Here is an 18,279-nt window from a genome sequence, read left to right as displayed (position 1 = left end):
TCTCCAGAAACGATGTAAAAATGCTTTAATATTTGACAGGTTTGATTATGTGAAATACTGTATTAAGAAGTACACTACAGAGTTCTTGTAGAAAATGAAAATAAAGCTAGATACAAAGGAAAAACCATAAAGCAATAATTAACTCCTGGAAAAAGTTACATAAGAATGAAAATGTGATCACAACATATTTCTTGGCCCAGCAATGAACAAAATATTTCATAATCATAAAGGGAATACAGAATAGGGTCCTAAACCAAAAATTATAGTAAGGAGACACGCGTATAACATGTTTGAACTATAACAGGTGTTTAGTTAACACAACTAGCCAAAAAAAAAAAAAAAAAACAGGTACGATAAAAGATATCCTAAATGAAATTAAAAGACTTGGAGATTACAAACATGTACAACAAAAGATTATACCCAACACACACTATGGGAATAAAACCTATAAAACAATTAAAAAGAAAACTACAGCAATCAGAAATGATGAGTTCGTGTCGTTTGTAGGCACATGGATGAATCTGGAGAACATCATCCTCAGCAAACTGACACAAGAACAGAAAACGAAACACCACATATTCTCACTCATAGGCGGGTGATAAAAATGAGAACACATGGACACAGAAAGGGGAGTACTAAACACTGGGGTCTATTGGGGGGAAAAGGGGAGGGCCAGTGGGAGGGGGAGGTGGGGAGGGATAGCCTGGGGAGAAATGCCAGATGTGAGTGAAGGGGAGAAAGCAAACAAAACACACTGCCATGTGTGTACCTATGCAACTGTATTGCATGCTCTGCACATATACCCCAAAACCTAAAATGCAATAAAAAAAAAAAAGAAAACTAGTCAAAGGATATGAAAAGGCAGTTGACAGAAGAATAAACACATGAGGTATTGCTCAATTTCAGGTTCTAATTAAGGAAATGAAATACAACAGGATGGCATTGTTTTACCCATTGATTTGGCAGAAAAATTAAAAGATTGATAACATCCAATGTTGGCAAAGGGTACAAGAAGAGAGGTGTACAGATACATTGGAAACACCATTTGAGAAGTACTTTAATAGTCTCTATGAAAGTTGTAAATATTCACACCCTTTGAACTAGCAGTTCACTAACTGGTATCTCTCCTAGTGATATACATGCACATTTTGTTTTACTGCACTTCCCCTTACTGCTGTTCCCAGATACGGCATTTTTTTCATATAAATTGAAGGTTTCTGACAAACTTACGTGGAGCAAGCACAAGTCTATCGGTGCCATTCTTCCAATAGCATATGCTTACTTCCTGTCTCTGTTACATTTTGGAAATTTTCACAAAATTTGAACTTTCCCATTATTATTATACATGATATAGTGATCTGTGATCAATGACCTTTGATGTAACTATTGTACAGATGTCCCTCAGAATACAAGGGGGATTAGTTATAGGACCCCTGCATATACCAAAATCTGACCATATTCAAGTCCTGCAGTCAGTCCTGCAGAACCCCCATATACAAAGTGTCAACCCTACGTATATACGGGTTCCGCATCCTGTGACTACTATATTTCCCATCCATGTTTGGCTGGAAAAAAAAAAACTGCAAGTAAGTGCACCTACACAGTTCAAACCTGTGATGTCCAAGGGTCAACTGTAATTATTTCGGGGCACGATATGCTGGGCCTATATAAGATGGTGAACTAAAGTGATAAATTTGTATATGTTCTGACAGCTCCATCAAATGGCTAATTTGCTTTCTTTTTCCTTCTCCTCAGGCCTCCCCATTCCCTCAGACACAACAATAATGAAACTAGGCCAATTAATAATCCCACAGTGGCCTGTAAGTATTCAAGTGAAAGGAAGATTCACCTGTCTCTCACTGTAAATCAAAAGCTAGAAATGATTAAGCTTAGTGAGGAAGGCACGTTGAAAGCCAAGGCAGGCTGAAAACTAGGTCTCTTGCACTAAAAAGGCAAGTTATGAATGCAAAGGAAAAGTCTTTGAAGGAAACTGAAAGTGCTACTCCTGTGACCACATAAATTATAGGAAAGTCAAACAGCCTTATTGATGATACCGAGAAAGTCTGAGTGGTCTAGACAGATCAAACCAGCCACAACATTCCCTTAAGCCAAAGCCTAATCTAAAGCAAGACCCTAATGCTCTTCAATTCTATGAAGACTGAGAGAGGTGAGGAAGCTGCAGAAGAAAAGTTGGAAGCAACCAGAGGTTAGTTCATGAGATCTAAGAAAAGAAGCCATGTCCACAGCCTAAGTGCAAGGTAAAGTGTGGAAGCTACCACAAGTTATCCAGAAGATCTAGCAAAGATCACTGATAAAGATGGTGACACTAACAAGATTTTCAAATGTAAACAAAACAGCCTTCTGCTGGAAGAATATGCCATCTAAGACTTCCACAGTTAGAGAGAAGTCAGTGCTCGGCTTCAAAGCTTCCAAGGACAGGCTAACTCTCTTGCCGAGGGCTAATGTAATGCCACTGGTGACTTAAAATTCAAACCAGTGCTCGTTTACCATTCCAAAAGTCCTAAGGCTCTGTGAATTATACTAAGTCTACCCTGGCTGTACACTATAAATGGAACAAGGCTTGGATGACAGCACATCTGTTGTTTATAGCATGGTTTACTTTTTTTTTTTTTTTTTTTTGAGATGGAGGCTCACCCTGTCACCCAGGCTGGAGTGCAGTGGCATGATCTCAGCTCACTACAACTTCCAACTCCCAGGTTCAAGCAATTCTCCAGCCTCAGCCACCTAAGTAGCTGGGATTATAGGCTCGCACTATCATGCCTGGCTAATTTTTTGTACCTTTAGTAGAGACAGGGTTTCACCATGGTGGCCAGGCTGGTCTGAAATTGCTGACCCTGTGGATCCACCTGCCTCAGCCTCCCAAAATGCTGGGATTACAGGCATGAGCCACCACATCTGGCTCAGTTTACTATATTAAGCCCATTGTTGAGATCTGCTCAGCAAAAAAAGAGCTCTGACAGAGCTGTAAAAGGATATTCATGTCATTTCCATGCCTGCTGACACAACATTCATTCTGTAGCCCATGGATCAAAAAGCAATTTCAACTTTCAAGTCTTATTATCTAAAAAATACATTCTGTAAGGCTAAGCTGCCTTACTTAGTGTGTCCTCTGATGGACCTGGGTAAACAGAAAAATTTATGGTAAGGACTCACCATTCTTGATGCCAGGAAGAACACTAGTGATTCACAGAAGAAGATCAAAGTGTTAACATTATCAGGAATTTAGAAGAAGTTGATTCCAACCCTCATGGATAACTTTGAGGGGTTCAAGACTTCAATGGAGAAAGTCACAAGGATGTGGTAGAAATAGCAAGAGAACTAGAATTAGAAGTAGAGCTGAAGATGTGACTGAATTGCTACAACCTCATGATAAAACTTGGACAAATGAGGAGTTGCTTCTTATGCAAGAGCAAAAAAAAAAATGGTTTCTTGAGATAGATTCTAGTCCTGGTAAAGATGCTGTGCATGTTGCTGAAACAACAACAAAGGATTTAGAATAGTTTAGTAGATAAAGCAGTGGCAGGGTTTGGGAGGACTGACTCATTTTGAAAAAAATTCTACTGTAGGTAAAATGCTACCAAACACCATCACATGCTACAGAGACATCTTTCACGAAAGGAAGAGTCTAATGATGCAGTAAATTTCATTGTTACCTTATTTTAAGAAATTGTTTCAGCCACCCCCAATGTTAACCAACCATCACCCTAATCGGTCAGCAGCCGTCAACATCAAAGTAATACTCCCACAAGCAGAAAGATTATAACTCTGCAGGCTCAAATTATCATTAGCATTTTTTAGCAATAAAGTGTTTTAACTTATTTTAAGATATCATGATGTTGCATACTTAATAGACTCCATTATAGTATACTTAACTTTTCTATGTACTGAGAAACCAAAAAATTTGTGTGACTCACTTCATTGCAATATTTGCTTTATTGCAATGGTCTGGAACTGAAGTAGCAATATCTCTGATGTATGCCTATATACATTTTACAAATATCCTACAAAAGACATATACCCAGGATCTATAGAGACTCTACTACTATCACAGGCACTTTGTAAGAAGGATATTCGAAAAACAATAAGCGAAAAAGTATTCAACATCATTACCAGGGCAATGAAAATGAAAACTACAGTGAGCTACCAGTACACATCCACCAGATACACTAAGCCATTTTTAGACTGACAAAATTAAGAGTTAATGAGGATACGAGACAACTGTAATTTTCACACATTACTGAAGGAAGAGCGAACTGACAGAACTACAAAAAATTGTTTGGTAGTATATCAAAGCTATCGCTATGACTCAATAATCCAATGCCTAGGTGTGTATATATATATATATCTCTCTCCACAAAAAATTGAGTGCGTAAGTCCACCAAAAATATGTAATAAAGAATGTTCATAGTAATTTTATCCCTAAAAACCCTGAGCTGAAAATAACCCAAACAGAATAAATTAACAATCTGATACATAATGAAACAATTCAGTACTACCTAGCAATAAAAAGGCACGAACTGGCAGGGCACACTGGCTCACATCTGTAATCCCAGCACTTTGGGAGGCCAAGATGGGTGGATCTTGAGGTCAGGAGATCGAGACCATCCTAGCCAGCATGGTGAAACCCCATTTCTACTAAAAATACAAAAATTAGCTGGGCGTAGTGGTGTACACCTGTAACCCCAGCTACTCGGGAGGCTGAGGCAGGAGGATCACTGGAACCTGGTAGGTGCAGATTGCAGTGAGGCAAGATCACACCACTGCGTTCCAGCCTGGCAATAGAGCAAGACTCTGTCAAAAAAAAAAAAAAAAAAAAAAGAACTGACACATATTACAACATAAATGAATCTTCAGACATTATACTAAGTAAAAGAATCTAGATTTTTAAAAGAATACATACAGTATCATTCCATTTATACAACCTTTATTAATAGATAAAACTGACGGTAGAAGTTAGGGGGTGGAGGTGAATAACGGGAAAGATACATGTGGAAACTTTCTAGGAGTAAGAGAATTATTCTATTTTTTGAGGTGGGTGTGGCTACACAGATGTACAAATATGTAAAAACTCTCTGAGCTATACACGTAAGATTAGTGTGCTTTACTGTGTTGATACTGCATCTCAACAAAAACGTAAAAAGAAAGAAAAACAGGCAACAAAAGTTGAACTAACTAAAACTGTGCATCAAAGGACACAAGCAACATAGAGAAAATGCAATCTATGGAATGGGAGAAATACCTGCAAATCATGTATTTGAAAAGGGATTAATATCAAGAATACACAAAAAATTTCTATAATTCAGCGAAAAAAAAATGAACAAAGGACTTGACTATATATATTTCTCCAAAGAAGATACATAAATGGCAATACATATATGAAAAGATGCTCAGCAACACTAATCATTAGGGAAAAGTGAATCAAAATCACAATGAGATACTACTTCACACCCATCAGAAGGCTACTATCTATCAGAAAACAGAAAATAACAAGTTTTGATGAGCATGTAGAGAATACACTCCTGGTAGGAATGTAAAATGGTGCAGCTGCTACAGAAAATAGCATGGTGGGTCCCTAAAAGATTACAAGTAGAATTACCATGTGATCCAGCAATTCTACTTCTAGGTATGACATAGTTTGGCTCTGTATCCCCACCCAAATCTACCTCAAATTGTAATCCCCACATGTAGAGGGAAGGACATGATGGGAGATGACTGAATCATGGGGGTGGTTTCCCCCATGCTGTTCTCATGATAGTGAGGTAGTTCTCATGAGATCTGATGGTCTAAAAGTGGCACTTTCACCTGTGCACTCTCTCTTCTGCTGCCATGTAAGACATGCCTTTCGTCCCCTTCACCTTCTGCCATGATTGTAAGTTTCCTAAGGCCTCCCAGCCAAGCAGAACTGTAAGTCACCCTTTTAAAATAAATTCTCCAGTCTCCGGTAGTATCTTTACAGCAATGTAAGAATGGACTAATAGAAGGTATATATTCAAAGGAATTGAAAGCAGAATCTTGAAGAGATATTTTTACATCCATGTTCAGAGCAGCATTACTCACAATAGTAAAAAAGTTAAAAAGCGACCTGAATATTCATTGATGGATAAATGAATAAACAAATGTGATAAATACACAACAGAATACATGTATATATTAAAAACGAGGGAAATTCTGATACATGCTATAATACAAATGGGGCTTGAGTACACTATGCTAAGTGAAACAAGCCTGTCACAAAAAGACAGTATTGTTTGATTCCACTTATAGGAGGTATCTAGAGTAGTCAAATTCATAGAATAAGAAAGTAGAATGGTGGTTGCAAGGAGCGGGAAGAGAAGGAAATGGTGAGTCGTTATTTAATGGGTGTAGACTTCAATTTTGCAAGATAAAAGAGTTCTGGAAATTGGATGCACAACAATGTGAATATACTTTACTAAACTGTACACTTAAAAATGAGTAAGATGCTAAATTTTATATTATATATATTTTATATTTTACCAAAATTATAAAAAAATAAATGCCAGAATGAAGAGGAAAATGATTAAAAACAAAATGTTACTAACACAGAATAGACTTGTGAAAATGCAATAATAAGCAAAAATTTTATCTCCTATATCCATACATAATTTGGTGAGGGAAATATACAGAGAAAAAGTTACTCATCTGAATAAACAGAAAAGGCATAACATATCATGAATAAAATTCAGCAAGAAACATGATGTATCAATATAAATAAAATGATCCAAGAATTACTGAAAAACATAAAATAATACTTGGGTACAAGGAAAAATACAATGTATCCCTAGAACAGAAAACTTAATATGAGAAAGAAATGTCAATTCTTCTCTATTTGTTACACAATTCCAACAAATTGTCAGTATAATTTTTTTAAGGAGCCTTATGAATAGTCAGCAGAGAAGGTAGTGTCACACTTAAGGGCTTAGGTTTTCAAATCATACATTTGAATTTAAATAGCCCTACCACTTAACCAACACTGTGCCCTTGGAAAGTTACTTAACTTCTCTGTATTGCAGACTTAAAAATTAAGCCAAGTCCAAATACAATCCCATAGAGGAGTTCATTAGATTACCACAGGATGTTCACATTAGGATCAATAAACTATCCCAGAAACATTTATTATAGATCTACAATGGGGTTGATAATTACTAATCATCCTTTCATGAGTCCATAAAATATTTATCAAACTTTTTCTAAACTAGGGCCTGAACACTGGGTAAGGTGTAGGGAGTACAAACACACATAAAAATACAATATTTCAAGAGGCTCACAGTCTACTAAGCAGTAGGTACACTATCATATTTTTATCTAAGAACAGAAAACTAGGCTGAATAAAGTGAGGTGCAAGTTAGTTATAATTTTGGTAATATAACCCTGGAACAGTCAAACAGGTAAGCTGTATATATACTTAAGATAAATAGACAAATAACATTAATATGATTAGTTCAAGCCAGAAAGGGTCAAGAAGCATCTGAGTTAAAAAGAAGACAGAGCCAGATAAATAAGAAACTTAAGAGCAAAGCATAAAATAATTCATTTCTTCCCTTTACATTAAAGTAAATTAGATTCCTGAAGCTATTTAAAGAAAGAGAAAGGGTTAATCTTTTAGAATCAACCATATCTTACAGCTTGAGTGGGGCTGACCTGGAATTGGTTTACATTTTGTTATATAAATTCCAGACAGTATCGTTTTACTTTTCTCCTTTAATTAGGCAGTATAAGTAGCACACATACATCCCTGTTGATAAAATATTTTAGTCAGGGGTGAGCATTACATCAGGGAACTAGTATAATCTAGAGATGGGGGAAAAAGTAACTGGTGCCTTGCTAATCATAAATATGAGTTTAAAAAGTACTGTATACAGCTACTCGGGAGGCTGAAGCAGGAGAATTGCCTGAACCCAGGAGGCGGAGGTTGCAGTGAGCCGAGATCGCACCATTGCACTCCAGCCTGGGTAACGAGCAAAACTCCGTCTCAAAAAAAAGTACTGTATAGTACAAGAAACTCTGTAGGAAAATGGTGACAGTAATACAAAAAGCTAGATGCTATCAAAAAGTTTACTGAATGGATGTTTATGTTTAAGAGTTATATTTAACTACAATCAAAATTCCTATAAGAAAATAATTTTGGTACTAAGATTCTAAAATACATATTTCTGAGAACTGTAAAATGAAACCATTAATCAATCATAAAGCAAACTTACCAGATTTTTACCATCTTGCTTATGGATAGTCACAACTCTGCTTTCATTTGAACCCTCTTGGTTTGCTTGCTTAATACTGACATCAATAATATTAGGAAAATCACAATACAACTGTAAATCCTATAATTAAAAGCAGGTAGAATTTATGGAGCCATTTTAAAACAATAGTTATGAAGAAGACAACATTCTTCCAAATTATTTAAAATAAAAAAGGTACTCATAACAATAGATAAGCATTAAATGTGATTTCCTCTCTCAGTCTAACCCTAAGACTATCTTGCTTGACTTAAACATGAGAGCATTAAATGATGCCAGGAATCTAAAATGTGCTATGGCACTCTTCAATTCAATTAGCATTAGTAGAAACCACTGCCAGAATTAGAAATGTGACTACCAAAGATGAAAAATAAAAAAACAAATCCCTCTAAATCTCTAGTAACAATCTATGTACAACACAGATATTAACAAACTTAAAATTTGCAATGTGAACCTTAAAAAATTAAATTATTTAACAGGTGTACATCACAAAATCAATTAATATTAATATTTTCTAGTTAATGAGTTTTATAATTATGCCTTCTATTACCACTAATAGTGAAAGAAAGGCAAAAGACCTTTAAAATCACTTTTAGAATTTGATACCTTTCTGAAACTATAATATAGCCATTGCTAATTATTTTGTCCTAAAATATTAAATGAAAAAAACCATTTATGAATAGTCAGCAAAAGAAATATATGACCTTGATGGCTTCACACTATTAAAAACTTCCACTTCTATCAAATGGGAGAAGTGCAAGACCATGTTGCAAATGATTAAAATTACTTTGTTTTTATTTCCATTCTACTTAAAATTACAAAAAAATGAGAACATATCATTAAGGATTACCTGTGCTGTCAGTGTCTCACTTTCTTTATGTTTCCCTCTTGACCACTGAATTCCACCGTTTCCAGTTATTATAATGGTTGCAAAAATCTCCTCACCTGAAGGACCACTTCCAGGTTCTTTTACTTCAAATTTCTCTGTGTAGAAGGCAGACTGCAGAGTTTCCAGATTTATAAGATACTTAAGTTTCAAGTTTCTGGCAGTGGCTTTGCATTGGCTGAACTGCTGAATAAATCTGCGAAATCTGTACCTTATTCGCTTCCTTGTCAAAATGTGATAGTCTTGGATCTTTGCTCGAATACATTTTGGTAAGAATGTCTTGTAGCTAGGGATAAAGAGCACATACAGGAAAAACAAAACAAAAATTGGAAGATAAATCTAAAAGTTGAAAGAGAAGTTAACACCTTTTTTCATGATTAAGTAGGCATTACAACACAGTGGTCAAGTGAAGTAAGTTGACATAACCTCCATCCACAAAGTATAAAACTTTAAGATTTTATTTGATGATATAAATATACCCACACATTCTCTTTATCATCAATGTTTACAATAGAAGATGTTACTCTTCTTCCCCTAATGAATCCTCAGTCTAATCAATAATAGAATCTCTAAAAATTCATTTTCTCTGCTTCATATACCAGAGCTAATGGTTTATAAGATAATATTTTTGGCACATATTATGCTGCCCTGCAAATATTTCCTATGATGTTGTACTCCCAAATATACCTGAATTTTGGAAATTGTTACATTTTGTTGGAAGCTATTTTCATTATGCAAACATACATACATACGTATACACACACACACACACACACACATATATATATAATTTTGTTAAGCCAGCTTCGACTCCTAATTCCTTTGTGATTAAAACAATTCCATTTAGAAATGTTCTGACTTTTCTGTATATTTATCTCTATGTACAATATTCTAAAGAAGGTAATTTATTTATCTGCTTCTAAATAACATATTACTTCTAAAGTACAATTAAATAATATTCCATGCCTTAATATATGCTAATCTTTCTTCTAATCACCCATCTCCTATCTAGTTACTCATTCTACAAGGCTCAGCTCAAGCATCATCAAATCCAGGAAACCTTTCTGGACCTCATACTATGACATATTAGATGTGGAATCCACAGACACAAAGGGCTTGCTGAATTATTGTTTTTCCCATCTAAAATGTAGTATCTCTTAATCCCACATTTCCCTCTAGCCACAGCCTATCTGGCCTCTTTTTGAAAAAATGGACATAGCCATTTCTATTTTCTTGCTTTCCATCTATCCCTCAACTCATTCCAATGTAGCTTCTGTTCCATCATTTCAAGAGAAACTGCTCTTGCTAAAACCAAGAAAGATATCCATGTTGCTAAAACCACATTTCCACATGGCACAAGAAACAAAAGAAAAATTGAGCAAATTAGACTACTTCAAAATTAAAACTTCTGTGCTACAAATGATACCATCAGGAAAGTAAAATAACAATACACAGAATGGGAGGAAATACTTGCAAATCATAAATATGATTGTATGTGGAGACTTGTATCCAGAATATAAAAAGAATTTTTTAAACTCAGTAAGACAAATAACCCAATTAAAAAGTGAGTAATGAATTCAAATAGACCGTTCTTAAAGAAGACAAACAGCCAGAAGTATATGAGAAGATGCTAAACATCAGTAGTCATTAGAGAAATGAACATCAAAACTAAAATGAGACAGCACTTTCACCTACTAGGAGGGGTAAAATAAAGACAGAAACAAGTGCTGAAAAAGTTGGAACTCTTCATGCACTGCTGGTGAGAATGTAAAGTAGCACAGCTACTTTTGAAACATCAAGCAGTTCCTCAGAAAGTTAAACAGTTACCATATGATCCAGGAATTCCACTCTTAAATATATGCATTAGAAAAATGAAAAAACACATGCACAAAATTATTCATATACAACTGTTCATAGCTGCATTAGTCACAACAGCCAAAACATGGAAGCAACCCACATTTTCATCAAGTGAAAAACAAATAAGCACAATGTGGTATATATCCATATAATGCAATATGATTCGGCAACAAAAAGAAATGAAGTACTGATACATTCTACAACAGAGATGAACCTTGGAAACATCATACTAAGTGAAAGAAACCAGACAAAAAAATGCCACACCACATTTTGCATAATTCTATTTATACAAAATGTTTGAGATAGGAAAATCCACACAAACAGAAAGATTAGTGGTTTCCAGAGGCTGGGGGAAAGTGGGATGAAGACTGAATGCTATTGGGCATGGGATTTCTTTCAGAAAGGATGAAAATGTCCTAAAATTAGATTGCCGTCATCTTAATACAACCCTGTGAATATACTACAAAGTATTAAATTGTATACTTTAAATGGATGAGATTTATGACTTATAAATTATATCTCAATAAACTCTTAAAATATCATGGAATCTTATATGAATGTTTAATATCTACATTATTTTTAAAGTAAAGCAGTAAAAAAGAAATATGCAGCATTTTGCACGTGTGTTTATATCCTGACTAAGAGCATAAGTTAAAAGAATCAGACAAATAGAGTTACTAGTCATTAGGTTTAAGACACTAGACTAAATAATGTAGGGAGAAGTGTTATAGATGACATGATATGCGACCTGGAAGAAACTACAATCTACATAGAAAGACTGTGCCAAGACTTTGGATGACATCATGGTTTCCAAAGCAGAAATATCCCACAATAGCATAAGTCTAGAGATGGCTTCATATTTATAATATTCATCTTCAATGGGCCAAAGCTTCTGTTCTTCAACTACATTCCCCTCAATTCCTTTGGTTTCTATGTAACCACATCTAAGATACTCTTCCTGCAACTGTGTTCTACTATAACCTGGCATACAGCAAGTATTCAATAAAGAGCTGCTGAATGAATGAATAAATGTGGATTTTTTATCCGCTTTGGGCTTTGGACTCTTCTATATTCCGGAGTTCCTAAAATCACACTCTATGGCCTACACTCTTGGATTAAGGCCTAACAGACATCTGAAAGTCAAACAAGCACCCCATCGTGATTCTAATCTTTGATTTTAACAGGCACCCCCTCGTGATTCTAATATAAATAAAATATACACCACCACGTGGGATATACTAATTCAGGTCATTTATGTAGCCAACAGGAAGATCTACTATCACAAAGCATGCCTCCAGGTGTTTCTTTGGTTCCTCTGAACTTACCTAGTCTTCTCAGAATAAATGAAATCAAATAATAGATATTATACCTATGATATTTCCTGTAGTACAACGCTTTCAGTAATTTCACCTTACAAAGCGTATGTTACCCCTAATAAATAAAAGTTACCCATATGACTTTTTATTACAGGTTGACTAGCCCTCTTCCAAATATATGAAATCTGAAATATTCCAAAATCCAGAACTTTTTGAATGTTAACATGATGTTTAAAGGAAATGCTCGTTAAAGCATTTTGGATTGGCAGTACCCAACTGGTAAGTAGAATACCAATATTCCAAAATCTGAAAATATCCAAAATCTGAAACATTTCTGATCCCAAGCATTTTAGACAAGGGGTACTTAACTAGTATTATAAAATCAAAAGGCATGGGTAAGTCCAGAAAATATGTATGAATTATATGAAATCTCTAACTACTCACACTTACGTATAAGGATTTGCAAAAGAAAATTACCTGATAGAATTATAGATGGCCAGTGGAGTCTGATCCTTTTCTTTAGCTATTCTCATCATATCTAACACTGCCATCCCAAGACATTCTTCCTGAGTTTCATGAGTCACAGGTACTTTTATCCATCCATGCACAAAATCATGCCGCCACTAAAAGCAAAAATTTAGAAGGAAATATCTCATTATAAGCTTCATTACCACGTTTTAATCTACAACTGTATTTTAATCACAGTTTTCAGAACATGTGCATTTACAAGCTACAAATTGGCCAGGCTGAGCAGCTCATGCCTATAATCCCAGAACTTTGGGAGGCTGAGGCATGAGGATCACTTGAGCCTGGTGTTTAAGACCAGCCTGGGCAATGTGGCGAGATCTCATCTCTACAAAAATTTAAAAATTAGCCAGGCATGGTGGCACACATCTGTAGTCCCAGCTACTTGGGGTGCTGAAGTAGAAGGATCACTTGAGCTATGATCACACTGCTGAACACTAGGCTGGGTGACAGACCAACACCCAGTTTCTAAATACATAAAGGCATAATTAAATTCCTCCTTTAATTTTCATTCATTTGGAATAAATTTTTAATAAAGTTCATTTGCAAATGAAAACTGGTTTACACTAGGTTCCCAATTACAGAGTACATACAACATCAACCTATTTCATTGCATATATCTTCAAATTATATCTTCTGCATAAAAATTACCTGAATTAAAATATATTACTTAATTAAATATATAGTGAACTCTAATTATGTTGGAAGCATCATCCTACAAATAGTGTTGGATAAAAAGAAATAGCCATGTGCCCCATAACAATATTTTGGTCAATGGCAGACCACATATGTAACAATGGTCCCGTAAGATTTTAATACTGCATTTTTACTGTACCTTTTCTACATTTACATATGTCTAACTATACAAATACTTACCACTGTGTTACAATTGCATACAATATTCAGTACAGCAAAGTGCTATATACGTTTATAGCCTAGGAGCAATAGTAGGCTATACCATATAGCCTAGGCATATACTAGGCTATACCATATAGGTTTGTATACCTATAATAAATGATGTTCACAGAACAATAAAATTGCCTAATGACATATTTCTCAGAATGTATCCCCATAACTGACACATGACTGTATAAGATGTGGTCTCAGTCATCAAGGGGACCAAAATCTAGCTTAGAAGCTAAATGGAAGCAAATAATTATAATGCCAGACATGATATAGGAAGCACCACACAGAAGCTCCTTCAGGAACTTGGAGAAAGTTAAGATTATATTCAGTTGGAGTAATCAAAGAAGGTTTCACGGAAGATTTGAAACTTCACAGTGTCTTTAAAAATAAAGAAATGTATGATGAACACAAAACAGGGTAAAAAAAAAATAGAAGGAATGAACCACAAAAAAGCAAAAAGTATGTTCAGATCTATAAACTAGTTTGATTAGGGCCTAAAGTTTATGTGAAGAAATGATGTGAGTTAAAACTTAGAACAGTAAAGTTAGGGTCAGACTACAGGTACTGTTGAATGACATCATCCTAGAACTATTTTCATCCTGTCTCTTCCATTGGCAGAGTAGCAGCAATGATAGAAGTACTTGAAGAAAATAAAGTGTATTCAAGGAGATACTTTAAAAGGCTGGTGTATGGCTCAGATGTGAGATAATAAGGATCTAATCCAGGAAATAGAAGATATTAAAAAATTCTGAAAAAGGCTGATAACTTTATTAACTATATATTGTATAAAGAATAAAGAAGAGAGAAACACAGAGGTTCTAAGATTGAACATGTAACAGGAGAAAAAGATAGAAACCAAAAGTACAAATATTCTAAACATAATACCAATTTTCTTTGTAGAAAAAAAGGTTAAGAGCCTTATTATGTAAAATAATAATATGAATCAAGGTTTTAAACCAGATAAGACAAATATAGGGCCTTCTATATTCTACATACGTATTACCCTTCTTCTGATGTGTTAACTTGTCTCATGAAATTAAAGCTTTACCAGAACCTTTTAAAATTAATTTTATTAAAAGAAATGTATATATAAAAGCATATTTGTTTAACTTTCTATTCATAAAATATAGAAGATATTTTCATATAAGAAAATAAACTATTACGTAACAAGTACACCATCAAATAATCAGTATTAACCAAAACAAAGGCCTAAATGTTGCTAATACAAAATGAATTCAGGGAAGGAGACATATTTTTGCTCAATTTTAAATCTTATTTCACTACACTTTTGAGAACAGGCAAGTAAGTTATACTGTTTAAGTAAGAGATAACCAATGACTTGATAGATTTTTTTTTTTTTAATTACTTGCCTCAGTTCCATATAGACCCAGATAACAAATTCTGCTCCTGGGAAATTCTATGGAACTCATGACCAAAAGACAATAAATGTATGAAAAGTTAGTAATAGCATTACTACAAACATAATCAACTAAATATTCACTAGACAAAAGTTACAAATGGAAGAGTCTCAGATGCCAAAACATAATAAATACTATTCTTTATAGTATGTGCCCTCAAAAATTTCATTTAATTAAAACAAATGAAGAATTTCAGGCCAGGTGTGGTGGCTCACACCTGTAATCCCAGCACTTTGGGAGGCTGATGTAGGAGGATCACTTGAGGCCAGGAGTTTGAAACCAGCCTGGACAATAGAGTGAGAATCCACCTCTACAAAAACAAAACTAAAAAATTAGGCAGGGCCAGGCGCGGTGGCTCACGCCTGTAATCCCAGCACTTTGGGAGGCCGAGGCAGGTGGATCACGAGGTCAACAGATCAAGACCATCCTGGTCAACATGGTGAAACCCCATCTCTACTAAAAATACAAAAAATTAGCTGGGCATGGTGGCGCGTGCCTATAATCCCAGCTACTCAGGAGGCTGAGGCAGGAGAATTGCCTGAACTTAGGAGGCGGAGGTTGCACTGAGCCAAGATCGCGCCATTGCACCCCAGCCTGAGTAACAGCAGCGAAACTCTGTCTTAAAAAAAAAAAAATTAGTCAGGCATAGTGGCACAAACTTGCAGTCCTAGCTCCTTGGGAAGCTGAAGCCAGACAATCACTTGAGCCCAGGAGTTCAAGGCTGCAGTGAACTATGATTGTGTCAGCCTGGGCATCAAAATAAGACCCCTATCTCTACCAAAAAATAAAATAGAAAAGAAAGAAAACTTTTCCTCATCTGGGTAGCTGACGAAATTTGAGCTTAAGAAATTTACATCTTCATTAGCCAGAGAAATAAAAAAAGTCACAGTCACAAAATCAGAAATGATGCAAAGAACATGAGGTAAATATCCATTTGTTGTTCAAGAGGTATGAATTAATTAAAAATTGTTCACATCAGCAATTTATTTTCTGAGCAGCCATATTTGATGGTATAATAATTCCAAGAGGAAACTGAATTTAAAAGGGCCATCTTACTTTGGACTTTTATTTGCTTACCTTTTCCAAATCTGTCTTTCTATAGGTACTATCTTAAGAACTTTAAAGACAGTTTAGTGGCTTACCTATTTTTTGGTTAAAGATATCAAGATAGTCTTACACTCTAGTAATGCCACTGGTCAAATTTGCTATATATAGTCTATAACATGCATATAGTATAAAATGATAATAGTATAATCAGAGTAATCTAAATACTGTCATATGTTCTGGACATAAATGTAGAGAAGTAAAAACATTAAAAAATAGAAAACTGCTTATGGTACTATCTAGACATAATTTAGGATTATGTGGTGAAATTACTTTGCCATGCTAAACAAGATAATCCTTCCTAGAAGGATAAAAGTGAATATTCTGAAATCGCCCAAAATTTTTCTAGATCAAAAACACTACACATTGCAGTATTAATGTTAGCCTAAAGTAGCTAAATGAATAGGTTTGGGAAAACTTAGATTACAAATGGGACTTAACTAGCATGCCACCAAAATAAAACTAGCTCTGCAGCACAGGTAAAATAATGTACCTGTAAAAGCAATAGAAAGTTGTGACCTCATAATATCCTATTTTCAAAAGGCTATTCTCAGAAGCCTCTCCCTACCCCACTCTCTTTTTATAATGACTACAGAGATAAAAAAGTAGGTTGGTGGTCAAATGATTTTCAACAAAGGTGCCAAGACCATTCAATGGCAAAAAGACAGTCTTTCAACAAATTGTGTTAGGAAAACTTGAGACTCACATGCAAAAGAAGCTGGACCCTTACCTTACACAAACAGACAAAAATTTTCTCAAAATGGATCAAAGGCCTAAATATAAGAGCTAAAACCATAAAATTCTTATAAGGAAACAAAAAGAAAGCTTCATAACATTGAATTTGGTGATGATTTCTTGGATAATCACCAAACACAAAGGAAACAAAAAAGAATAAACAAATTGAAATACATCCAAATTTAAAACTTTTGTCCATCAAAGGACACAAGCAACAGAATAAAAAGGCAGCCTAGAGAATGGAAAAAAATATGTACAAATCACATATCTTATAAGGAGCTAAGACCCAGAATAATAATTTCTACAATATAAGAACAAAAAAAAAACAAAAACAATTTAAAAATAGGCAAAGAATTGAATAGACATCTCTGCATAGAAAACAAACAAACGGCCAAGCAACATCTCTGCAAAGAAGATAAATAGCCAACAAGCACATGAAAAGATGCTCATGATCACTAATTGTTAGAGAAGTATGCATCAATATCATAATGATACCACCTCATACCCATCGGGATGGTTATCATCAAACAAAGCAAAGTGTTGTCAAGGATGTCAAGAAAATGGAACATTTGTACACTGCTGGTACAGGACTGAAAAATAGTCCAGCCACTACAGAAATCAATGTAGCAGTTCCTCAGAAAAAATTACAAATTTACCATATTATCCAGCCCTCTGTGTATATATCCAAAAGAACTGAAAACAGGGACTCAAGGAAATATTTGTATACCATGTTCACAGCAGCAACCCAAGTATCCATCAACAGATGAATGAATAAATAAAACGGGCCGGGCACAGTGGCTCAAGCCTGTAATCCCAGCACTTTGGGAGGCCGAGGTGGGTGGATCACGAGGTCAGGAGATCGAGACCATCCTGGTCAACAGGGTGAAACCCCGTCTCTACTAAAAATACAAAAAATTAGCTGGGCATAGTGGTGCGTGCCTGTAATCCCAGCTACTCAGGAGGCTGAGGCAGGAGAATTGCCTGAACCCAGGAGGCGGAGGTTGTGGTGAGCCAAGATTGCGCCATTGCACTCCAGCCAGGGTAACGAGAGCGAAACTCCATCTCAAAATAAAATAAAATAAAATGAAGTATACATATACAATGGGATATTATTCAGCCTTAAAAAGAAAAGAAATTATGGCACATGCTACAACATAAATGAACCTTGCAGACATTATGCTAAGTAAAATAAGCCAGTCATAAAAGGACAAATGCTGTATAATTCCATTTGTATGAGATACCTAGAAAAGGCAGAT

General features: G+C 35.2%; 1 protein-coding gene across 5 annotated transcripts in view; it reads right to left on the bottom strand.

Annotated features, from left to right (window-relative positions):
* JAK2 (Janus kinase 2) overlaps positions 1–18,279 on the bottom strand; it is a 122,950-nt gene that overhangs the window by 37,664 nt on the left and 67,007 nt on the right. For 3 of the 5 annotated variants that reach the window (XM_054255936.2, XM_002742906.7, XM_017973423.4), the window contains 3 exons: positions 12,813–12,958; positions 9,127–9,448; positions 8,241–8,360 (listed from right to left, as the gene is read on the bottom strand). In XM_054255936.2, coding sequence (XP_054111911.1) covers positions 8,241–8,360; positions 9,127–9,448; positions 12,813–12,958 — 588 coding nt within the window. The remainder of the gene's footprint in view (positions 1–8,240; positions 8,361–9,126; positions 9,449–12,812; positions 12,959–18,279) is intronic. The other 2 variants (XM_078349413.1, XM_078349410.1) reach the window with 1 other exon arrangement.

Source organism: Callithrix jacchus, chromosome 1 (assembly GCF_049354715.1).
Source record: "Callithrix jacchus isolate 240 chromosome 1, calJac240_pri, whole genome shotgun sequence".
NCBI lineage: Eukaryota > Metazoa > Chordata > Mammalia > Primates > Cebidae > Callithrix > Callithrix jacchus.
Note: the sequence above shows the minus strand (reverse complement) of the source record. Positions and strands in the feature narration are given on the sequence as shown.